We start from the raw sequence: 21,479 nt of genomic DNA, 5'->3' as shown, positions 1-21,479 counted from the left end.
TAAGGTGGCTCCTGTGGCTCAAAAGGGTAGGGCACCTGTCCCATATGCTGGAGGTGGCGGGTTCAAACCCAGCCCTGGCTGAAAATAAAATAAAATAAATAAAATAAAAAAGAGCCTATGATGCACTGGAAGCTATACCCAGTGCTTCAGATGCATTGTCTCACTTCCACCTCACAGTAATCCTTGGGTAGGCACTGTTACTGTCCCCAATTCACAAATGAGAAAATTAAGGTCCAGAGATGGAGTTCACTTGCCTATTGGGAGATGGACCTGGAATGCCAACTCTTGAGCCTAGAGAAATTCTTGTGACAAAGGTAGGTCTAGAACCGAATAAGGATAGTATGTGGATGAGCCAACCAGATAAGAGGCAAAGCAACACAGTGATAACTATGAGTGGTTAAGAGCAAGGGTGGTTGGACTTTGGTTGAGTCCAACCTTTGTTGGTTTACTAGCTATGAGACCTGGGGCATGGTTCTTGAGCAATTTGTGCCTCAGTTTCTTTATCCGTAAAATAGAGAACAATATCCAAACTCATAAAACTGTTAGTAGCATTTCACGACACGATGCTTATAAAGAGCCTATAACAGTGCCTGGCCTTCAAGAGCACTCGGTAAATATTACTTTTATTGACATAGTAGAAATAACATAGGCTGAGGTACCCTGGGTTAGTTTTCAGGAAGGGGTGGGTTACCTGTTGGGACACAGTCAACTAAAAGTGAGATACACTGAAGGGAGAGAGGCAGGATTTGATTGAATTTAGAGTATGTGTCAGGTGCCACCCATGGGAACAGCTCCATGCTAGAAGAAGGAGGCTCAGAGTGCTCCCCAGAGTCAGAGCTGTGTCATTGGTCATTGAGTAAAATAACTAGGAAAGCAAATAGAATGGATGAGTGTCTGCCAAGAGGAGTTTTGAGAAAGCCAAACTTAAGCTGGGGAAGAAGAGAGGAGAAGAGCTACTCCTTTTATGCCCTTTTTTGCCTAACATTTCCCTTCTGTCCTTGCCATGCAGAATAAAGGCAGATGGTAATTTTCAGGTTAGCCTAAGAGCCAGGTTCCACCTCTCCAACATTCAACAGCTTTGAAAAGATGCTTGCCTCACCAGTGTCCAGACATTCGCAAACCCTTCCCAAAGACAAACCCTTTCCAAGGCCCTGCTCTAAACCTAACCCACCTCTTAGGAGGTGAGCCAGGGCTTGTGGCTGAATGGGCACCATTGTCCTCTCAAGTGTCTGTGGGTCCAAATGCTGTGGACCTGGAGGAGGTTCCACCAGGCCTGTGATGCGGTCTGCCTGCAGGCTTTGATTCACTCCAGGGACAACACTTGAAAATTCAAACAGGCAACACATTTGATTCCAGGAGCCACGGCCAGACTCATACTCTGTTTTTCCATCATTTCACTCTCCTCCCCCTTAGGAGGGAGCCTCCTTTGGCATTTTGCATACCAAAAAAATCAAAACCAGCAGCAGGACAAGCACCTGATAAGGAGAGAGGCATTGCCCAAGAGATCCCAGGCAGAGGTGTCTTTGTTCTTGTTTCAGGCTGTTAACATTGCTAACAGCTCCAATTACTGCATTTGCCATGGGATGTAAAATAAAACCACATTCCAGAAAACATGTAGTCTCCCTGAGAGAGACACACAGGGAGAGGTGCTCAGGGCTGCAGTAACGTGTTCTTCCACTTCTGGTCCCTACGCTTGGCAGCACAGCTCTTGAGAATTTCACAGTACTTTCTTTCTATGATGGAGGAGGGCACTTCCACACGTGGAGATGCAGCTTCATACCTGTATCTACAAATGCGGTCTGAGTATTTGAGTACATTTTGTATAAAGATGTGCTTAAGAACGTTAGGACCTTCAAAATATACCAACCCATTTCTACTTTTTTTTTTTTTGAGACACAGTCTCATTTTTCACCTTCAGTAGAGTGCTGTGGCATCACAGTTCACAGTAACCTCACACTCCTGGGCTTGAGCAATCCTCTTACCTCAGCCTCTCAAGTAGCTGGGACTACAGGTACCTGCTATAACACCTGTTTAGTTTTTCTATTTTTGGTAGAGATGGGTCTCACTTTTGCTCAGGCTGGTCTTGAACTCCTGAGCTCAAGCAATCCACCTGCCTCAGCTTCCCACAGTGCTAGGATTACAGGCATGAGCCACTGTGCCAGCCTGCCCAGCCAGTTTTTTGAAGGGGGAGAGTAAGGGCTTAAGAAGTTTCTGAGGGTATAAGCAAAACAAAATAGAACTTCTTCCAACATAATTTAACTCTAAAATCTGATGATGTAACCTCCACCCACACACACATCACAAACCAAAGTGACATCACAAATACTAGCGATAATGGCTTAAAACTGCCTGCATGTGAGCCAAAATCCAAACAAACTGCAATTTGCCAATACATGACTGAGGCAGAGAAAGACAGGTGGCTAGAAATATTTAAACAGAACAAAAACAAAACCAAAAAAAAAATAAAATAAAAGAGAAAAAAGGAAAAAGAAAATATATATTTCTTTCCCCTACTAAGCTAGCTAAAATAAAATTTAAGGCAACTGAAATATGGTAAGGTGATTTTCTTTTTTTATGGATGACATTTCTTAGAAAGTCAGGTCTTTTTAAATCCGTGATTCTAATCTATCCAAGTTGTTCTCCTGTTCTCGGCCCAGGAGATGGAGGCCAGCATCATTTACATTGTGCTTTTGCCTTTTTGGACCCTAGAATATATTTAGTTCCCTGTGTAGCGGAGCTTCTTGACTCATGATGATCTGGCTAGAAAGTGTATTTAGGGTTTGGTAGAACTTAGCGGCTGTCATTTTCACGTGCATGGTTGAGGAGTGTCTACCGCTCATCTAGAAGTCTTAAGTGACCTTGTCACCCATTCCTTATGCCTCTCATTTCCAGCAGACGGGAACTGTCTTCTATTCCTTATAACTTTCTGTGTTAACATGCTATGTTCTTTGAGTATCTGAATCTCACTGTCCCCTTGTGAAGTTACTCTCTTCCCTGCTTAGTACAGAAGGCTTTGGTGAGCAGGAGAGAGAACAGGTAATATAGCATAATTTCTAAGAATTTTGTGGAGGGAACGGTCTATAAAAAGATGTGAATACTTTGCCTTCAAAGTAGACCTAGTCTCTGCTTGAGAACTGGCCTTTGTTAATTCCTTTCCCCTCCTCCCTTATAATTCTAGCATCCAATTTATGTGAGACGAGACCCCAGCATCCCCATCTATGGACTCCGACAGTCCATCTTATTAAACACCAGGCTTCAGGACTGCTATGTGGACTCACCAGCTCTCACCAACATCTGGATGGCCAGAACATGTGCAAAGCAGAACATCAATGCCCCAGCACCAGCTACCACCTCTTCTTGGGAAGTTGTAAAGAACCCATTAATTGCCAGTTCATTCTCCCTGGTTAAGCTTGTACTTAGGCGGCAACTGAAGGATAAGTGCTGCCCAGGATCACGCAAGCTTGGAGAAGCAAAACTCTCGAAGAGATTAAAGCCCAAGGATAATTTGGCAACAAATGCCACCCAGCAGACCAGGTTAAGAAGCACCATCAGTTCCAAGTGGAAGCGGCCAGCGGGACAGCTGCCATGCTCACCTAGGCATAGGAGGCCTGCCGGAGGCATCAGAGAGGTAGATGATGGATGAACAGTGGTGGAGAAAATGTGACGGGAGGAGGAAAGGCAAAGCTAGGGAACACCTTAGGAGAGTTATACCAGGTGAAGGAAACCCTGGAGTTGAAGACAGGATGAGGGGAAGTGCAGCATGATAGAGGGAGATAGCATGAGGTCGGGGGTGTGTGTGTGTGTCATGCTATTTATTAATTATTTATACTCTGCTTAGTTCTATCGAAGGATGAGGTGGCTAGGAGGAACTTGTGATGAAGGGAAAATAATGGTGAAAAAGGTAGATACGATAGGGGCAGTGTGTGTGGGTGTACGTACACATGCCAGAGGTAAACTATAGATCTGGCTGTGAACTTCATGGCTTTCAGAGGCCTGACCTAAGTCCAGCTCAGTCACTCCATGATGGCCAGCGGAGCTCAGTGTGCCCTGGAGCTAGGCTGTCAGAGTTCAAATCCCAATTCGGACTATAATTGAGGACAACCTTGGGCTTAATTTCTTTGTGCCTTGATATATCATATAAAATGGGGATAAATAGCTCTTCCATCATAGGGATTCATGAAGATTAAATGAGTTAATACACGCAAAGGGATTTTGAAGAGTCTGGCACAGAGTAAATAATTAGGATCCTGAGTGGCATTCAATAGATGACCGCTGTGGTTATTAACCTTCTAGCTGTGAGGCCTTGGGCAAACCAATTCCAATTTCCTTGTGTCCACAGAAGAAAAGCCATACTCTGTAAAATAATTTAAAGAGGTTTATTCTGAGCCAAATTTGAGGACCATGACCCCACACCCAAGAAACCTTGAGCAAGTGGGGTTACAGTTTGGTTTTATCTATTTCAGGGAGATAGGAATTACAGGTAAAGTCATAAATTAATACATGGAAGACATACATTGGTTTGGCCTGAAAAGGGGACATCACAAAGTGGGGGCCTGCAGGTGGGTTTAAAGATTCTTTAGTTGACAGTTGGCTGAAAGAGTTAGGCTCCAATAGACCAGGAGTCAGAAAAAAGGAATGCTGAGTTAAGACCAGGGTCTGTTAATCATAGATACCCTAGCAGGGGTCCTCAAACTACGGCCCACCAAGGACATTTATCCAGCCCGCCGGGTGTTTTTGCTGCCACTGCCTGTCCTGCTTAGCAGGCAACTCGTCCCGGGTACCATAGTCCGGCCCTCCAATGGTCTGAGGGACAGTAAACTGGCCCCATTTAAAAAGTTTGAGGATTTGGCTCGGCGCCTATGGCTCAAGTGGCTAAGGCACCAGCCACGTACACCTAAGGTGGTGGGTTTGAATCCAACCCGGGCCCACCAAACAACAATGACGGCTGCAACCAAAAAATAGCCAGGTGTTATGGCAGGCACCTGTGGTCCCAGCTACTTGGGAGGCTGAGGCAGGAGACTCGCTTGAGCCCAGGAGTTGGAGGTTGCTGTGAGCTGTGATGCCACAGCACTCTACCCAGGGGGACAGCTTGAGGCTCCTGTCTCAACAAAAAAAAAAGTTTAAAGACCCTACAGGACAAATGCCCAGCCAGACTCAAGTGATTTGTTATATATACGCAGGTCCTGCAGGTACATCTTGTATACCCTTAGGCCTGTTAATAAATGAGTCACAAAGGACCTCTCTAAGATTTTATTTTAGTTTACACTTGCCTTTAAAGCTGTCGCCTGCTGACTTTACAGGGTTATGGGGAACACACGCCGAGGTATATAAGAAGGAATTCTGTAAACTAGAACACGCTAGACAAATGTTGGTTGTTGCTGTAACTGAGACTCTGGGACATAAATCCCAGATAATTATTCTGAGTTCCCTTCTCAAGTTTTAGCTTTGACTTCTCTGCTTTCTTTCTGGCTAGAGTAAAGAAAGTTCAAAGGAGAAAAAACTAACAGTCCGCCAAGATTTTGAGGACAGATATGCTGAACGCGTGGCTGCCACCCAAGTGCTGTGCTGGGACAGTGGGGCAGCAGCTGGGAAGGGCCAAATGCTGCTTCCTGAAACCCAAAAGAGACAGCAGTTGTTGGAGGACACACTAACCATCCACGGCCTCCCCACAGAAGGGTACCGGGCTCTGTACCGTGCTGTGGTGGAGCCGATGCTACGGACACCTTCAGGAAGCCCCAAGAGGTACAGCTTGGAGCTGGGCAAGACCATTAAACAAAAGCTCTGGGAGGCTCTGTGCTGTCGGGCTGTCACTGGCCGAGGTACTCAGAAGGACCCATTCCCGGGAAAGAAGCGGCTGGAACCCAAGAGGAGACTCTGCTCAAGAAACGACCTAAGATAAAAAGTGAAAGATAGGAACAGGAACTCATGGGATGTAGGTATTTATTCTCTGTTAGATGTCTGAAAAATAAACACCACTTTGCACCTTCCATGTAATCTCAGAGTGCTTTACGAATGAGTGACTACCCTCTCAGGGAAGCAAGACAAATGGGTACTGGATTCACTCACACCTCTCTCACCCACCATTAGGCAATTATGAGGGCTAGATACTGGTAGGTTTAAAGACTTGGCAGATGGCTCGGCGCCTGTGGCTCAAGTGGCTAAGGCGCCAGCCACATACACCTAAGGTGGCGGGTTCGAATCCCCAGCCCGGGCCCACCAAACAACAATGATGGCTGAAACCAAGAAATGGCCAGGCGTTGTGGCAGGCGCCTGTGGTCCCAGCTACTTGGGAGGCTGAGGCAGGAGACTCGCTTGAGCCCAGGAGTTGGAGGTTGCTGTGAGCGTGATGCCATGGCACTCTACCCAGGGGGCCGGTTTGGGGTTCGTTTCAAAAAAAAAAAAAAAAAAAAAAAGACTTGGCAGATGAAACAGATGGTTTATAGCCAGCCCATGGTTCCCTATTTTTTGAGACAGTCTCACTTTGTCAACCTGTGGTAGAGTGCCATGGCATCATCATTGCTCACAGCAACCTCAAACTCTTGGGCTCTATTGATCCTTATGCCTCAGCTTCTCAAGCAGGTGGGACTACAGGTGTGTCCTCTAACGCCTAGTTTTTCTATTTTTAGCAGAGATAGGGTCTAGCTTTTGCTCAGGCTGGTCTCAAACTCCTGAGCTCAAGTGATCCACCCACCTCAGATTTCTGGAGTGCTAGGATTAAAGGTGTGAGCCACTGTGCTGGGCCTTCCCTATTTTTTAGAGTGGACTGCTAGGTTCTAGATCACTGATACCACTTTCCCTAGCTCTCTCCACACAGGGCTGAGCAGAAAGCTTACCACCACCTCAAGGACATAAACCCATACTCTAGCAGACCCTCTCCATGACACTACCTAAATCCCCAATAACCTGGACCCTGTTAACAGGCTAAGATGCTATAGAAATGCTTCCACAGGCAAGTTTAAGTTAAAAGCATTGCCCCAATCCAAACCTCTCCTTTGTAGAATCTATAGTCCTTTACCAAACAGAGCAATAACAACACATAACACATACTTGATAAAATTGTATTTTTTTTTACAGTCATTTGTACAACTTGTTACAAAACCATAGAAGACTACAACTTGTTTTCAATCATTTTTGGTCTGCAAATATGTAAAATCTGTGTGCAATTATCATGTATTTACAGGGCCTTGTGTTAGTCATTTTCAATGATTATTTCAACAATGTCACACTCTCAACATAAGACATGGCTTAAGATAAATATATTAGTAAATAAATATTCTGAGAACATATTTCCATAAATGAAATGTGCTGCTATACATATACAGAATATACATAAGTTGTTTTCTAGCTTTTAAAACATTTTTTAAAAATGGTAATGTTGGAAAAAGAGCCCTTAGACCATTTTATTACAAAATCTTTACAGCAAAGTCTTTACAAAATATCTTTAAGTGCTATGGGAAAAATTAAAAAAAAAATTCTTTTTTAAATAGTGCCTTGTTAGACCCACACAATGGTTTATATAAAGAGTAGAAAAAGGCAGTTCTGTTTAAAAAACAATACTCTTGATTAGTAATTCTTTCTTAGACCTCATTTTAAAAGCATTAGTCTTGCATGAACTTTAAGTAGAGACTAGCAGCACATAAGGGGGGCTCTGAGCAGTGGGACATCACATGGAGCTTAATAAACGGACTTGGGTTTGGAGGACAGGGTGACTGAGAGAATAAAAGCCAACTTACTGGGGCTGTGTCCATACACAGGTACCTTGGTTAGAACATCCAATGCTCCATTTTTAGCTGGTTCTAGGACTCTTAAGTTTCCATGGCCGTCCTACACCCAGGCCTAGGTCACTTGGCCATACTTAACCATCACACCCTGATTTACTGGGGTTCTCAGTGGAAAAGAAGATGCTCCCAGTTTCCGTGGCTACATAACCACTGCACACCACTGAGTCCATGTAAAAAAGTACTTATTATTGGAGTCTTTCAACTTCAAAGAAGATATTCCTTTTGATTTAAATGGTGATGAAGTAAGATATTTGGATATTTTATCCTGTGGTCACCCTGGTTGATGAGCCAACACAAATCTAAAAGACAATGGTTGATATTTAAGGTTTTAAAAGTTCATTTTTGTTTCTACCACCTGTGAATTACAAAGGTTAAATGTTTCTCTTGCCATCTGCAGTCACTGTTCTTTCAGTGAAAAGTGGAAAAATTTATTTTAGTAAGCCCAGTGGAAGCCACATTCTCTACTACCTGTCTATTGCTTAAGGCTATTAAGGAGTGGTTTTCTAGCCAGGGCTTAAGAAGGCTACTTTAGGACAGGCGTGGTGGCCCTGCCTTGTAATCTTAGCACTCTGGGAGGCTGAGGTTTGGAGCTCAAGACCAGCCCAAGCAAGAGTGAGACTCCATATCTACTAAAAAATAGAAAAATTAAGCCAGGCCTGTAGTCCTAGCTATTTGAGAGGCTGAGGCAGGACAATCACTTGAGGTCAGGAGTTAAGAGATTGCAGTGAGCTGTGATGACGCCACTACACTCTAATCAGGGCTATAGCGCAAGACTCGTCTCAAAAAGTAAAAAATAAAAAAAAAGAAAGCCCCTTTAGGAGTATGGTTTCAGACAAGGAAGATAATATGCAAAGGCATTAAAAACAAAGGAAAACCACAAACAAAAAATCTCAACAATGAGAAGCTGCTTTTTGCAGTTCATGTTAAAAGCCATACCCCCCCTTTCTTAAAACCACATCATGCAAGCTGTTGTCCTCAGCAGCTGCTACTCCTGGCCCAAGAAATAAAGGCGGCCCGGATCACATGTCAACAGCTTAGGCACTTCTCACACCCTCACCAACAGGTGTGCTGGGCACAGTGCTGGGAGCAGCTCCTAAGGGATTGTACCCCAGAGGCTGGAGGACAAATCTCACTGTAGTGAGTCCCTAAGTAGCTTTGATCATTTGATGCTAGAATTTCTTTGTCAAATCCTGGCTAGAAATAAGTAAATTTCCTCATCATATACCAAGGCTTTTAAGAAAAAAGGATTCTGATATAGTGAGATTCTCATTCTTGTCTGGTCCATGGGCCAACATCCTGTGAGCCTTACTGGAAAGGGTTCATTGCAGTTGCCTGGCAACTCAGAGTGGTCCTTATTTCCCTGCCTATAGGGGCCACGTCCCAAGGCGCCTATACTGAAAATGAGCTTTTAGACCCAAATGGGCCAAACTTTTTCAGATGGCCAATAAATATCTGAAGAAATAAAAGTGACCAGAAGAGTTAGTGAACACAAGGGCTAATACAGTTTGTAAAAAAAATTTTTTAAGAACAAGGAATACATTGGACAAAAAGGATGACAATCCCTGATCTGAAATAGCTTTAAATAGATTCTCTCTCCCTTTTAAAAATGAAACATCTTATAAACAAAATGGTTGGGTTTTTAAACTCTCCCTCCACCCCCTTTAAAAAAAAAAACCCCAAAGGCCGGAAAAATATACAAAAACCTACCCTTTGGGTCTAACTATCTGACAGTCTCCCTCTCTGTCTCACAGAAAATCAATACAAAATAGTGCATTAGGTAGACAGGATAGTAGACATCTGCAGGTGAGATGAGCAACTTTGCCATGAGGCAGAGGGTTGAGTTAACCCTGAAGTAGGGCTTCTATGGGGAAAGGGGGTGGGAAGGGTATCATTCAAATGGAGCTCAGTGCAGACCTTGTGGGGTCCGGGTCCGGGCTTGTGCCCCAGGAAGGCAGCCCACGGAATCAGCAGCGGAGGGGAGTGGCTGCCCCCACATAGACCCTAGCACATAGAGGCACACCCCAGCAGGGCTGGTGGAGAGCATTCTCCCCAAGCCCCATCCGATGCCAAGGCCACAAAACTTATTCTTCCTGGGTGTTTGCCCCCATACACCCATCAAGCCATTTCTGCAGCCAGTGGCAGGAAGTCCAAAATATTTTTGCAAAGGACTCCAATGTCAAGACCACTCAGGGCGGACAGCCTCCTTTTCCCTGCCCCAGGAGTTAGAGTTCAAAAAGAGGACCCCATGAACACTGCCCAGGGCTATGAACTCTTATCATTTTACTTGGGACCTACTCAAGGGGACAGGTTGAAATACTAGGTAGAATTGTCTCTGTCATCCTAGAGCTTCTGGAGCAATGGCTCATGGTGACTCCCCAGTGCTGCAGACCTTGTGCACCCTATTCCTAGCTGTTTCCATCACCTGCCTAAAGGTGTAGGCAGGAAAGGAATGGCTTCCAAGAAGACCCCCAACACTTTGTACATTGGGATTTGCCACGAGAGAGAAAGAGGGAGCTTTGCATTGTTCCTCAGAGTTTGTACCCATATCAACTAGCTTTACTTCAAGTTTCTGGTTCATTTTCTAAGGCAGGTGTAGCCCTGAGCTTTTCAAAGGCCTGAGCTCCCTCCAGGGAGACAACAGTATCTACACATGATGTGGTTCATTTAATGCAGCAGTGATTTTTTTCTTTTTCAGCAAAAGTTGGTGGTTAGGGTTTTTAAAATATATATTTAAATAACTTTTTACATTTACATATAATATCTTTTAAAAAAAAAAAGCAAAGAACTCAATTCCACACACCTCAGAACCCAAAGCACACACACTTTACAAAACAGAATAACATGTTATCAAAAGAGGCAAAGGACTCAGAGAATTTTGTCTGTTGGTTTGTTAATGGGGGAGGGGGGCTGGTTTTGCCACAGGTGGCTCACATTTTGGGTTGAGAAGGAGGGCTCTCTTTATTACCACTTTTGTGTGTTTATCAAAGCTAAAAAAGATTTGTTTTCCTTTTATTGGAAGTCAGAGTTGGAGTCTCCGTACAATTCCTAGTTTCCAGATTAGCGTTCCTTCGGAGCTCAGGCTCCCGTGCTGCTGCCGTCTGCTGGGCAAGATCCTGGGAGGGAGAGAGACAGAAGAGTCATTAGGGGAGAAAGCCAACACCGCAGGGACCAGGCAAGAGACTCGGGTGGCTTTGTCCCCTGGCATATTCCAAGTTTGTAGAAGTAACAGCTTACAAAGGCACACAAGCTGTGTGTATGCTAGAGGGCAAAGCAGGGCTCTCTTCCTAGAGGGGCTCAGTCTGTGCCTCCTAGAAAGCCAGCGTCCCTCACCTGGACGTGCACAGCCTTCTAGAAGCCATTAGGTAGCATGAAAACATAATGGACGAAAGAGATATTAACACCCAGTATGGCAGGCACTGGGAAAAGCAGCAGAGAAGACCCCCTTCACAGAGATTACAGGCCTCAAAACAAAGTAATTTAGGTTGGGATGACTTAGGAAGTAAGGGGGCTGGATGCTCATTTAAGTTGAGATCTAGCGCAGAAGTCTGGAGGCTGAAATCAGCTTGGCACATGGGGGGAACAGGACAGAGTAGCTAAATCAGCCAGTAAAGAAAACAAAACAAGTTGGTTAGATGGGTTGGCAGGGACTAGATCACACAGAACTGGGCAAGGGGTTAATGTCTGTAATATGCTAAAGGTAAACCACAAAGACATCAACTTATGTTTGAAAAAAGGCCGTCTTGGCTCCAAAGTGGAAAAGAAGGCAAGACCAGCAATAGTAGAGGACAGTGGTGGGTGCAGAGAGCAGAAGATACATTTGGGACATACTGGGGAGACGGAACTTGTTGCAGTGCTAGTCAAAGGTACTAGACTCTCAGTCTAGTACTGAGACAAAATGTTCAGAAATTTTATAGCAATTTGATGTCTGTTGAATCTAATAAAAAAATGTGACTTGTATTTTGCATGTCTTTTGCTAAGTTTCATTTTCCTGTGAATTCATTTTTATGGACTGAGGAAAAAAACAAGTAACTGGTCTTTCAGTCAGGTTGAGAAACAGAATACTAGACTGTGAGGGACAGGGTGGGCACAGCAATGGTGTCTGGGTTTTGGCCTGAGCATCTGGGTGGTGAGCCTCAGGGAAGGGGCTGAGGTGGGAAGAATGAGAACACTGCCATGGACCTGGGAGGGGCAGGCTGGGAGGCATCTGGAGGAGGGGTTGCAAGATGATAGAAGCACAGGGCTCAGTGAGTCTGAACTCTAAGGAAGGGACAGATTGGGGCATAGCTCTTGGAAGTCATCAGCCACAGATGGTGTTTAAAGCCAAAGGCACAAAGGAAATCATTCAGAAAATGACTGAAGAGAAACTCTTGCTCCAGCCTTTTGCCATTTCCTCTCACCTGTAGCCTCAGCAGCCATGGTGACAGACTCCTGAGTGTCCAGGGGGGTATTAGGGAAGCTGGCCTTGGTGGAAGCCACCTCCTCTGGGGGGCAGATAGGCCGTGGTGGCACCCCAGTCTGGCAGCACAGAACCTGCTCCTCTTCCCGGGTTGCTCCCAGGCCCCTATGGGGCCGCGGAGCCTCCAGGCCCGATGTCCCACCCCAGGGGCTGAGGCTGTGGGTCCCTTGGCAGTCTGAAGGCAGGCCCAGGTCACAGTCCACATCCTCTGGAATGATGGGGATGCGCTGGCTCAGGTCCCAGGCCCCTGCATAGCAGCTGGGCGGGGGCTCCTCGGTGAGCGTGTACTGCACACTCACTGAGTAGTCCTCAGTATAGCAGCCGCTGCCTCCGCCGCCGCCATGGGCCACCTGCTTCTCTTCATAGAAGCAGCAGGGCAGGCCCTCATATTTCACCCCGTCTGTCCTGGGCAAATGGTCTGGGTGAAAGCCATATAGGCCCTGGGTGTTTCCTGGCTGTGGCTCCCCACTTATAGGGCCACAGCCCTCACAGAGGGGGGACCCCAGGTATAAGGCGCTGCTGCTGGCTGCCCTTACACTGGGCCCCAGTTTGGAAGGCTGGGGCTCACAGCAGCAGGTACATGAGGGCCCCTCGGGGCTCCCCTTCCAGGTCCTCCTGAGGTCTGGGGCAGCCCCAGGAGAAGCCTCGAGCCCCACTTCTGAGGTAGAGCTATTGGGCCCCCTGGGCTCCAGGGAGGAACTGCTGCTATAGTTCATCTCCAGGCTGCAAGTGGACAGCTGGTCCCCTGAGGGAGAGGTAGGGCCCAGCCAAGGCTCTCCCCACCCAGCACCATGAGTGGATGTCACCGGAAGCTCCTCAGGTGGTGGGGAGCCCTCAAAGCACACAGCAGGTGCCTGGCCCAAGCTGCCTGAGCCCCCCGCCTCGCTGGTGCGACAGGGGCTCCGGCTGCGGTAGATGAAGGGGTCATAGTCACTGCTAAGGGAGCTGCGGAAGGTGGAGCAGCTTCCATACACACCCTGGTTGCTGACCTCAGTGCAGTCTACCACAGAGTCACTGGAGGAACAGTGGCACTGGCCAGAGCTGCTGCTGCTGCTGCTGTCACTGCCTGGGCAGTCAGCCAGGTAGCCGCTGCACACAGAACGGTGGCCGTGGTAGCAGCTAAAGCTGGATGTGCTTCCGCTCTCCAGGTGGGAGGGGGGGCCCACATGCACCACAGTGGGAAAGAGCAGGTTGCTGCCGCCGTTTGGTGGGAAGGCACGGGACGGGCCCCTGGCAGTAAGACTGGGCAGGGGCTGCCCCTCCTGCTCTGGGTAGCTGAGGCCCTGGAAGTAGTAGTGTTGGTACATGGTCTCGTACTGGGAGAAGCAAGCTGCCTTGGAGAAGCTGCGGCCACTGAACTTGGGCCTGCGGAAGTGGTGAGCTGGGGAGTAGGCCCGGTGCTCCAGACCACAGCGGTGCGTGGCTAGTGTGTGGTCCAGGTGGAGGGGTGGGTAGCCACGGATATAGGCAGGGGTCTGTGGAGGATAGAGGCTCTGCTCCCCGTGCCGGTCCATGGTCAGCAGTGTGACAGGGTTTCCATGGGAGTCCATGCTTGTCCTTGTAGGGTAGGCTGGGATGGCATTGGTCCTGTGCACACGGCCGGGGTAATGCACCGGCAAGGTCACTCTCTGCTGCCGACTGCGGGAGAGGTTGCTAGTCTCCACACACACGGCACTTGGGTTTCCCTTTTGTTCTAGGGAGAGGTAGAGGAAACAGAATAAGCAGGGCTGAGCACGCTGTTATCAAGGGATAAAGAGATTTCTTAAAAAGGGCAAAGACCAAAGAAGCAGTGGGCCTATTATCATTCCTATGACTCTGTCCCAATCTAAGCTGCCACCAAACTCAGTGCCATAGGCAGAAGCTGACCTGCCTCTCTGTGTGAAAGGGCCCAGCACCCACCTCCCTGCTGCTGTCTACCAGAGCCTGCAGAAAGGAACAGGGAGGCAAGGATGCAAGTCCATCTCTACCCCCAGCCAGTACCACAGTGATGCAGGTGCTACAGTTAGAGCCTGTCACCGCATGCTTGACATCTCTTGTGGTCCTGGGAACAATGCCCTGGTACTGGACATAGATGGGCAAACAACATTACTGTCATTGCTACTAAAGAGTTTGAGGGGCCTGGAGAGGCCAGACATCTTGGCCAAGTTGAACTTGGGAATTTTTTTTGAGAGAGAGGCTCAAGCTATCACCCTGAGTACAGTGCTGTGGCATCACAGCTCACAGCAACCTCCAACTCCTGGGCTTAAGTGATTCTGTTGCCTCGGCCTCCCAAGTAGCTGGGACTACAGGCACCTGCCACAACGCCTGGCTACTTTTTGGTTGTAGTTGTCACTGTTTTGGCAGGCCTGGGCTGGATTTGAACCCACCAACTCTGGTGTACGTGGCTGGTGCCTTAGCTGCTTGAGCTATAGCTGCCGAGCCAGAACTTGGGAATTTTTAATGCTAGGCTCTCCAAAGGGTTGTACAGCTAAGCTTCAAAACCCAAGGCCACTGTGCAGGAAATTGTGAGGGCCATGCTGCTTGCTCCCAGGCCTGGGGTGTGTGCCACACTCCACAGGCACTTGGTAGGGACACTGCATTCTGACTTGACTCTTCAGCAGTGACCAAGGCAGGGGACAGTTACCTATGATGTTGTGCCGACAGTGAGGGCAGGTGTGGTGCTGCAGCAGCCATGGGTCCACGCACTTTCTGTGAAACCGGTGAGTACAAGGGATAACCCGAAGCTCCTGGGCAGGGAGAGAGGGGACACAGCCTGAAGGGCAGGCACAGGTGGTTCTGCCTTCAGCCCCACATATGTTTCTTCCTGTGAAGCCCAGTGTGGACTGAGGAACCCTGCTTACCAGGCCAGAGCCCTTTCCTGCTCTCCTCCCCACCTCCAGCTACAGGTTGGCTCAATTCCCTGGAGGCAGGGCTGACAAATGAGTTCTAGAGAGAAGAAAACTGCCCATCATCAGACAGCTCAACCACAAGGAAGATGAAAACTTTCTGCTAGCAAGGGTGGGAGGCCTGGGGTATGGAGAGATGGCTGGGTATACCCCAAGGGGTGCATCTCTGAGGGGGTGGCTGCCTCCAGGTACTACAAACAGGGATGAGTAGAAAGGAAGATGCTGGGACTCACAATTGATAGGTGGACAGCATGGCTCTCTTATCCCTTCTTTTATGGGGACCCTGAACACTCACAACATGGGTCCATGGTTTATAACAAAAGTAGTGTATTTGGAGAGAATGTGATGGGGTTTTCTGGGACAGAACCACTTCTGGTTCCTGGTTGTTAGCACGCTCTAAATTTGCTAATTTTAATTTGTTTTTCACTTTCTGACCTGTCCAACACAATGATATTCAAGGTAACATCAAACTCTACAACTGCCAAAAGGTCTACCTGCATTTTCCCATAGAACCTTTGTGAGCACCTGGAATGCTGGTCAGTCTCAGGCCCACACCATGCACAGGGAAGAAAATGAAGCCACTTGCCCAAGACCACACAGTGAGTATCTCCCCAGGTCATGATGAGAACCCAGGCAGTCTGCACCCAGAATCTTATTTTAAAGGCCCCTGCAAAAGTTAGTTTTCATCCAAGAGTCCACACAACAGTGAATCATTTTCAAAGGGGCATCAAATGTTCTCCGTTCTCAAGTGGTTTGTTCCCTGTTCCCCACATGTGTGTATGTCTGTATCTATCTAGTGAGAGGAAATATGACAAGACGCTAATAATGGGTGATTTGAGGTGACTGACACGTATCATTCATGGTACTGTAACTTTCCCGAAGTTTGAAAGTTTCAAAATAAAGGACTATAAGAAGAAAAGAAGCCATCAAATCCTATCTCTCTCTCTCTCTTTTTTTAAGAGACAGAGTCTCACTCTATTGTCCTCAGTAGAGTGCTGTGAGGTCACCGCTCACAGCAACCTCTAACTCCTGGGCTTAGGTGATTCTCTTGCCTCAGCCTCCAAGTAGCTAGGACTACAGGTGCCCGCCACAACACCCAGCTATTTTTTTTTTTTTAATTGCAGTTTGGCGGGGGGGCGGGTTTGAATCCACCACCCTTGGTACATGGGGCTGGTGCCCTACCCACTGAGACACAGGCGCTGCCCCAAATTCTGTCTCTTTTTAAGTAAAATCAAGTCAAGCCTCAGATTTCAGAATAGTTCTAAAACAAAGTCAATGTGTGCGAATGTTCTTAACTAGGCATTTTCTGGCCTACAGTGTATTTCTGATCAACTGCTAAAATCCCCTGCTCACCTGGGTCCTCTGGAAAGTGTCTCTGCATTGTGGCCACCCTCTCAGGGGAAGTGGCTAGAATGCCTAAGCCCATCCCCTACAGAGAGACCTAAAAGGACATAGGGCCTTGTCCTTCTGGGTGACCTATTTACCTCATCCCCACCCAGCGCACAGGCCCTGCCTCTGCCATTACCTCTCCATCAATGTACTTCTCCAGGCAGATGGCACAGTCAGATGTAGAGCTGCTGCTGAGTGTGTCCAGGGCCCCACAGCTCCCCTCCCGGTGCCCCTTACTCTTGGAGTTGAACTTCCTGGTTTCCATCTTCTCCAGAGCCTGCACAGCCAACCTGTTCATGGAATTCTGCACAGCAAAATGTGCTCTGTGTTAGGGTCTGCTGCATGTCACAGTGGTAGCCACCCTAGGGCCATGGACTCAATGCACTGGGGCAGGCCAACATTTCTTATCACATCACAACAGAATTTTCAGAATCACTCAAAACTCAAGACTGCCACAGCACTTAGATTCCGGAGCCCTGCTGTTGTGAGCCCACAACAGCAACCCATCAACCTAGGCTTTCCCAGGTGGCAGTACTAGCAGAGGTCTTGCTTTCAAATGGAAGGTGGGGTGGGTGTCTCCTTCTATTACTCGACCCTGCCACTTCCTAATTGTGCCAGACCTCAAGTTATGAACCTGCTCTATGCCAAGGGCTCCTCCTCTTTCCACTGAAGGAAGTTGTAAGAACAAACAAGGTGAGGTGTATGGGTATGCAGCACCTGGCTAACAGGCTGTGCTTAATAAATGCCAGCCATTTTTTCCCTTGTGGTGGCCACTCTGCCCTCATGAGAACTTACGTGATTCTCTCAACATACTGCCTGCCAAGAGCCACCATCTCTCTCCCAAGACTGACCCTGCCATACACTTGAGAGTCTGGAACTCTGCTTACCTTTTCGCCACAGTTCACCCCAAAATCTTTTCCTCCCATAGCAGCAATTCTCAATCTGTGGGTCACTACCCCTTTGGGAGCTGAATAACCCTTTCCCCTTTCACAGGGGTCGCCTAAGACCATCAGAACACACATAGTTCCGACGGTCTTAGGAACTGAGACATCGCTCCTTATGTGTGGGGGTCACCACAACATGAGGAACTGTATTAAAGGGTCGTGGCATTAGGAAGGTTGAGAACCACTGTCCTGTAGGTACACATGATGTGGCTGCAGAAGTGGTAGAGGGGCTCCTCTGCTCGTTAAGAATCACTTGGTGGGCTTGGTAGCCTGGGTGGGTCTGGGCTGCGGCCTGAGGTTCTGCATTTCTATCAAGCTCCCAGGTGATGCTGTTGCTGGACCACAGACTCTATCTGAGGGATAGGCTCTAATATGCTACATAAACCTTTCAAAAAACTGGCTGGAGACATCCCCAGTGCTTGGCCTTTGTGGGGCCGGCCCTTTTAGAACGGAGGCGGCAGAGTGCTCTGAGTTTTGCTCTTGTTCGTCTCTATCTTTGCTGTTTGTAGGCCACCGGGAATAGGCCATGGAGTTAAGGCTGGGAGATCCACTTTGGACCCTCAAACAATAAGCTGATGACAGCCCTGGTTTTCACCAGCGCTGGGCTAATAGGGTCAATGCTCATGGACTACACAGAGGTATTACCTGACTGCGTCGCTGCTTCAGTTTGATTTTGACAAGGAGGATGAGGCAGACCAAGGAGACCACGACGAAGAAAGCCAGGAAAATTCCCATGTCAAAATATTCAGTGGGTTGCTGGAAAAGAACACAGAACAGTGAATCACAGCCTTTCTTCAGCCTGGTCATTAGCACATGGACTGTTGGATAAGAATGGAGTGACTGGGATGAGCTTTGATGTGCAAGAAACTTCTGAGGTTCTGCTCACACGTACATGGTGTGCTCCTAAGGACCAGGTAGTACCTTCGGTGTGGCCAGGGAGTGGGGGGCAGTGGGTTGCAGTGGTCTTGGCCAGGCCACTAATAGCCACGGGAATTTTGTTCACAAAGCCTGGCTTCCCACAAAATAGCACAAAGTTTGCTATAACCAGTAAGAAAGGCCCTTCCAAATAAACACAAATAATCACATTTATAGGACAAAAGAGTAAGTGTCATGTTTTGAGGGCACAGTGATTACTAACCATATAATTAATGGTTTACAACAATTCAGAAAATTGTATGCTGCTTCCACAAATATCAGCTTCCACTACAATGAGTCATATTTACCAAAGCCCTTTTTTCCTTCACAAAGAAGCCAGCAAGTCAGATCTTCTGAAAACTCCCTCTAGCTTTAGTTCTTACCTTTTTCCTCATAGCACACTGCCTCGTAAAACCCTGCAGTCATCTCATTTAGGACATGCCTTTAGCCAGCAAGCTTTGCTAACTGGATGCTGTGTATGTTCAGTTACTTTGTGCATGTGAAGGAATCGTCCCACATGTGAATATATGTGAGGAGAGAAAATATACAGGGCACCTTCCCCAGGTTCTTAGACTCTTTTATCCAGAGGAGAAGATGTCTGTCAAGAGCTGGTGGCCAGCAGTCTCTTCAAACATTTCAGAGTAGCACAGATGCTATTCATTAACCACAAAATTCTATCCCAGTTGAAAGCTAATTTTTCCAGATTCAAATGTAAGTTTAGAAAGTTTTAATAAGGTAATTTAGGCTAGGTGCAGTGCCTCATGCTTATAATCCTAGCACCCTGGGAGGCCAAGGCCAGTGGATTGCTAGAGCTCAGGAGTTCAAAACCAGCCTGAGTAAGAGTGAGTCCTCTTCTCTAAAAACTGGATGGGTGTGTGGCGGATGCCTGTGGCAAGAAGACTGCTTGAGCCCAGGAGTTTGAGGTTGCTGCTAGCTACGACTCTGAGGTACTCTAGCCTGGGCAACAGAATGAGACTGTGTCTCTTAAAAAAAAAAAAAAAAGATATAAAGGTAATTTACCCCATGGGGGAAAAAAGTAGAAGTCTTTTCTCCAGTGTCAAGGTCAAATGGAGTAAGGGAGACGCAGGAAGCCAGGCCTCCTCAGTTTGCCTTTCACAGGGAGATGGGGTAGAAGAGGGAATGTCAGGTGGAAGAGACCAAAGACATCTTAGCAATAATCATCTGTTTCTGGTAGGATTTGTCAAATTCCCTAGAAAGGAATACGGGTGAAATTTCTCCCTGGCCCCCAGTCCTATATCTGATTTAAACCTGCAAGAATCCAGGGTAGGCCAGCATTTTAGATAGAAAGAAAAAAAAAAAAAAAGGAAACAAAAACAAAAAATGAAACAGGAAAGAAAGCCAAAGTCCAAAGGAAACAAAGGCATAGGTGGCAGCAGAGAAGGCACTGGCTCCAGGCCAGCCCGTGCGGAGGCTCACTCGAAGAGGGCGGTGCTGGATCCTTGCTCGAGCCACCTTCTGCTTGTTGACAATGTTCATCAGCTTGATGGCATCTGCACCCTTCACATACACCACAGGCCTCTTGAGTGGGTCTTCTGAGGCCTGGTTTAGCTGAGGAAAGAGAAGGCCCCAGTTAAAAGACACACTTATTTTAAGCAGGAGAAAGAAAGGCTGGAAGGAAAGAACATGAAATACCCATGTGGAAATTCCCCCAATTCTTCCAAGCACTGTAGCCTTGGAGTTCCTAGAAGGCAAGGCTGAGAAAGATGCTTGTTTTCAGATGGACAGGGCAGGCTGAAGTCCCATAGGGGTCTTTGAAAACACCCCCCAGCCTCATAATTCCCTAGCTCTTACCCCCTCTCAATGTATCTCCCTTGAGTATGATGTCCAAACTTGAATATCTAACTTCAGCAGACAAGCACCAAGGCCTCAAGATGAGAGTGACATGGCTGTAACAAGCCAAGCTAACTAAAAAGAGACTGTAGGCCTGGCAGGGCCCGTGGAATTTACCTGGTCGATAGCTTCTGGGTTTTCAGACACATCAAAGATGACCGCAGTAGCTCCTCGCTGCACAGCTCGCTTTGCCTGGCAGAGTAAAAAAGAGGAGGTTGGCCCTCTGGTCCGCTTACCTTTCCAAAGCTGGCCTTGGAAATGAGGTCTGTAATTGAATGCAGAATCTGACAGTTACCAACTTACATGACTTGGGGCATGTCACCCAAACTTTCTCAAGCCTTGACTTTCCCATCTCAATAAAAGGGAACAATGCCACCTACCTTGCATAGTCATCTTGAGAACCAGATGACTCAGAATAGGTGAAAATAAGTAACTAGGTACTCAGTAAACCCTTGTCTCTCTATCCAGCTCAAACAGTAAAAGCAAACTACAAACCAAGACCTGCCCAGTCAGTGCAGAGGTATTGGTTTCAGTATTTTCTGCTATGAACACAGAGCCACTGGCAACCAAAGCAAAAAGCCTTTGCTCCATCTCAAGTGGCCCCTTCTTCCTTCCCATGTCACCCAGTTAGAATAGCTGATTGACTATTTCTGAATGAGTCTCAAAATGGTCACTTTTAATAAGTGACACAAGCTGAAGACCTTTGGAGGCTCTGTCGGTGGGGGGAGCTATGAGAAATAATTGTAAATGGGGTTTTAGAGCAGTTGGCTGCCAACCTGGCTACACATCAAAAACCACTTGGGAAGTTTGTAAAGCAGATTTCCTGGCTCAAACCACAGAGACTGATTCAGCAGGGCTGGAGGCCGGCCCAGGAAACTGAGTTCTGTAAGCTTTCTGAGGGATTCAGATGATTCAACCACTTGGGGAACTCTTGATCAGAGAAATGAGATTAGAATGTTTTAGGAACAAATGAGAAGTGACAGGGATTATTTTGGGGGTGGTGGTGAGAGAGGATTCTTTTCCATCCCAGTGAACTTTCTTTTTTTTTTTTTTTTCTTAGAGACAGAGTCTTACTTTGTCGCCCTTGGTAGGGTGCCGTGGCGTCACAGCTCCTAACAACCTCCAGCTCTTGGGCTTAGGTGATTCTCTTACCTCAGCCTCCCGAGTAGCTGGGACTATAGGCACCCACTACAACGCCTGGCTATTTTTTGTTGGAATTTGGCTGGAGTCAGGTTCAAACTTATCACCCTCAGTATAT

General features: G+C 47.3%; 2 protein-coding genes across 2 annotated transcripts in view; one reads left to right on the top strand and one right to left on the bottom strand.

Annotated features, from left to right (window-relative positions):
- Window positions 1-2,536: 2,536 nt before the first annotated feature.
- CUNH22orf31 (chromosome unknown C22orf31 homolog) lies at window positions 2,537-5,984 on the top strand. Its single transcript, XM_012805235.1, has 3 exons — window positions 2,537-2,553; window positions 3,179-3,628; window positions 5,474-5,984. The coding sequence occupies exons 1-3, from the start codon at window positions 2,551-2,553 to the stop codon at window positions 5,897-5,899; spliced, it is 879 nt and encodes a 292-aa protein (XP_012660689.1). The 5' UTR covers window positions 2,537-2,550; the 3' UTR covers window positions 5,900-5,984.
- A 4,505-nt stretch (window positions 5,985-10,489) lies between these two features.
- The window catches only part of ZNRF3 (zinc and ring finger 3), a 176,492-nt gene continuing 165,502 nt past the window's right edge, over window positions 10,490-21,479 (bottom strand). The window contains exons 3-9 of the mRNA XM_012805183.2: window positions 20,339-20,413; window positions 19,808-19,939; window positions 18,101-18,211; window positions 16,648-16,815; window positions 14,861-14,963; window positions 12,179-13,930; window positions 10,490-10,894 (exon numbers count right to left, since the gene is read on the bottom strand). Coding sequence (XP_012660637.1) covers window positions 10,857-10,894; window positions 12,179-13,930; window positions 14,861-14,963; window positions 16,648-16,815; window positions 18,101-18,211; window positions 19,808-19,939; window positions 20,339-20,413 — 2,379 coding nt within the window. The 3' untranslated portion in view covers window positions 10,490-10,856. The remainder of the gene's footprint in view (window positions 10,895-12,178; window positions 13,931-14,860; window positions 14,964-16,647; window positions 16,816-18,100; window positions 18,212-19,807; window positions 19,940-20,338; window positions 20,414-21,479) is intronic.

This window comes from Otolemur garnettii, unplaced genomic scaffold (assembly GCF_000181295.1).
Source record: "Otolemur garnettii isolate 467f Iridium unplaced genomic scaffold, OtoGar3 scaffold00038, whole genome shotgun sequence".
Lineage (NCBI taxonomy): Eukaryota > Metazoa > Chordata > Mammalia > Primates > Galagidae > Otolemur > Otolemur garnettii.
The sequence above is the reverse complement of the archived record's forward strand: the minus strand, read 5'-3'. Positions and strand labels throughout refer to the sequence as shown.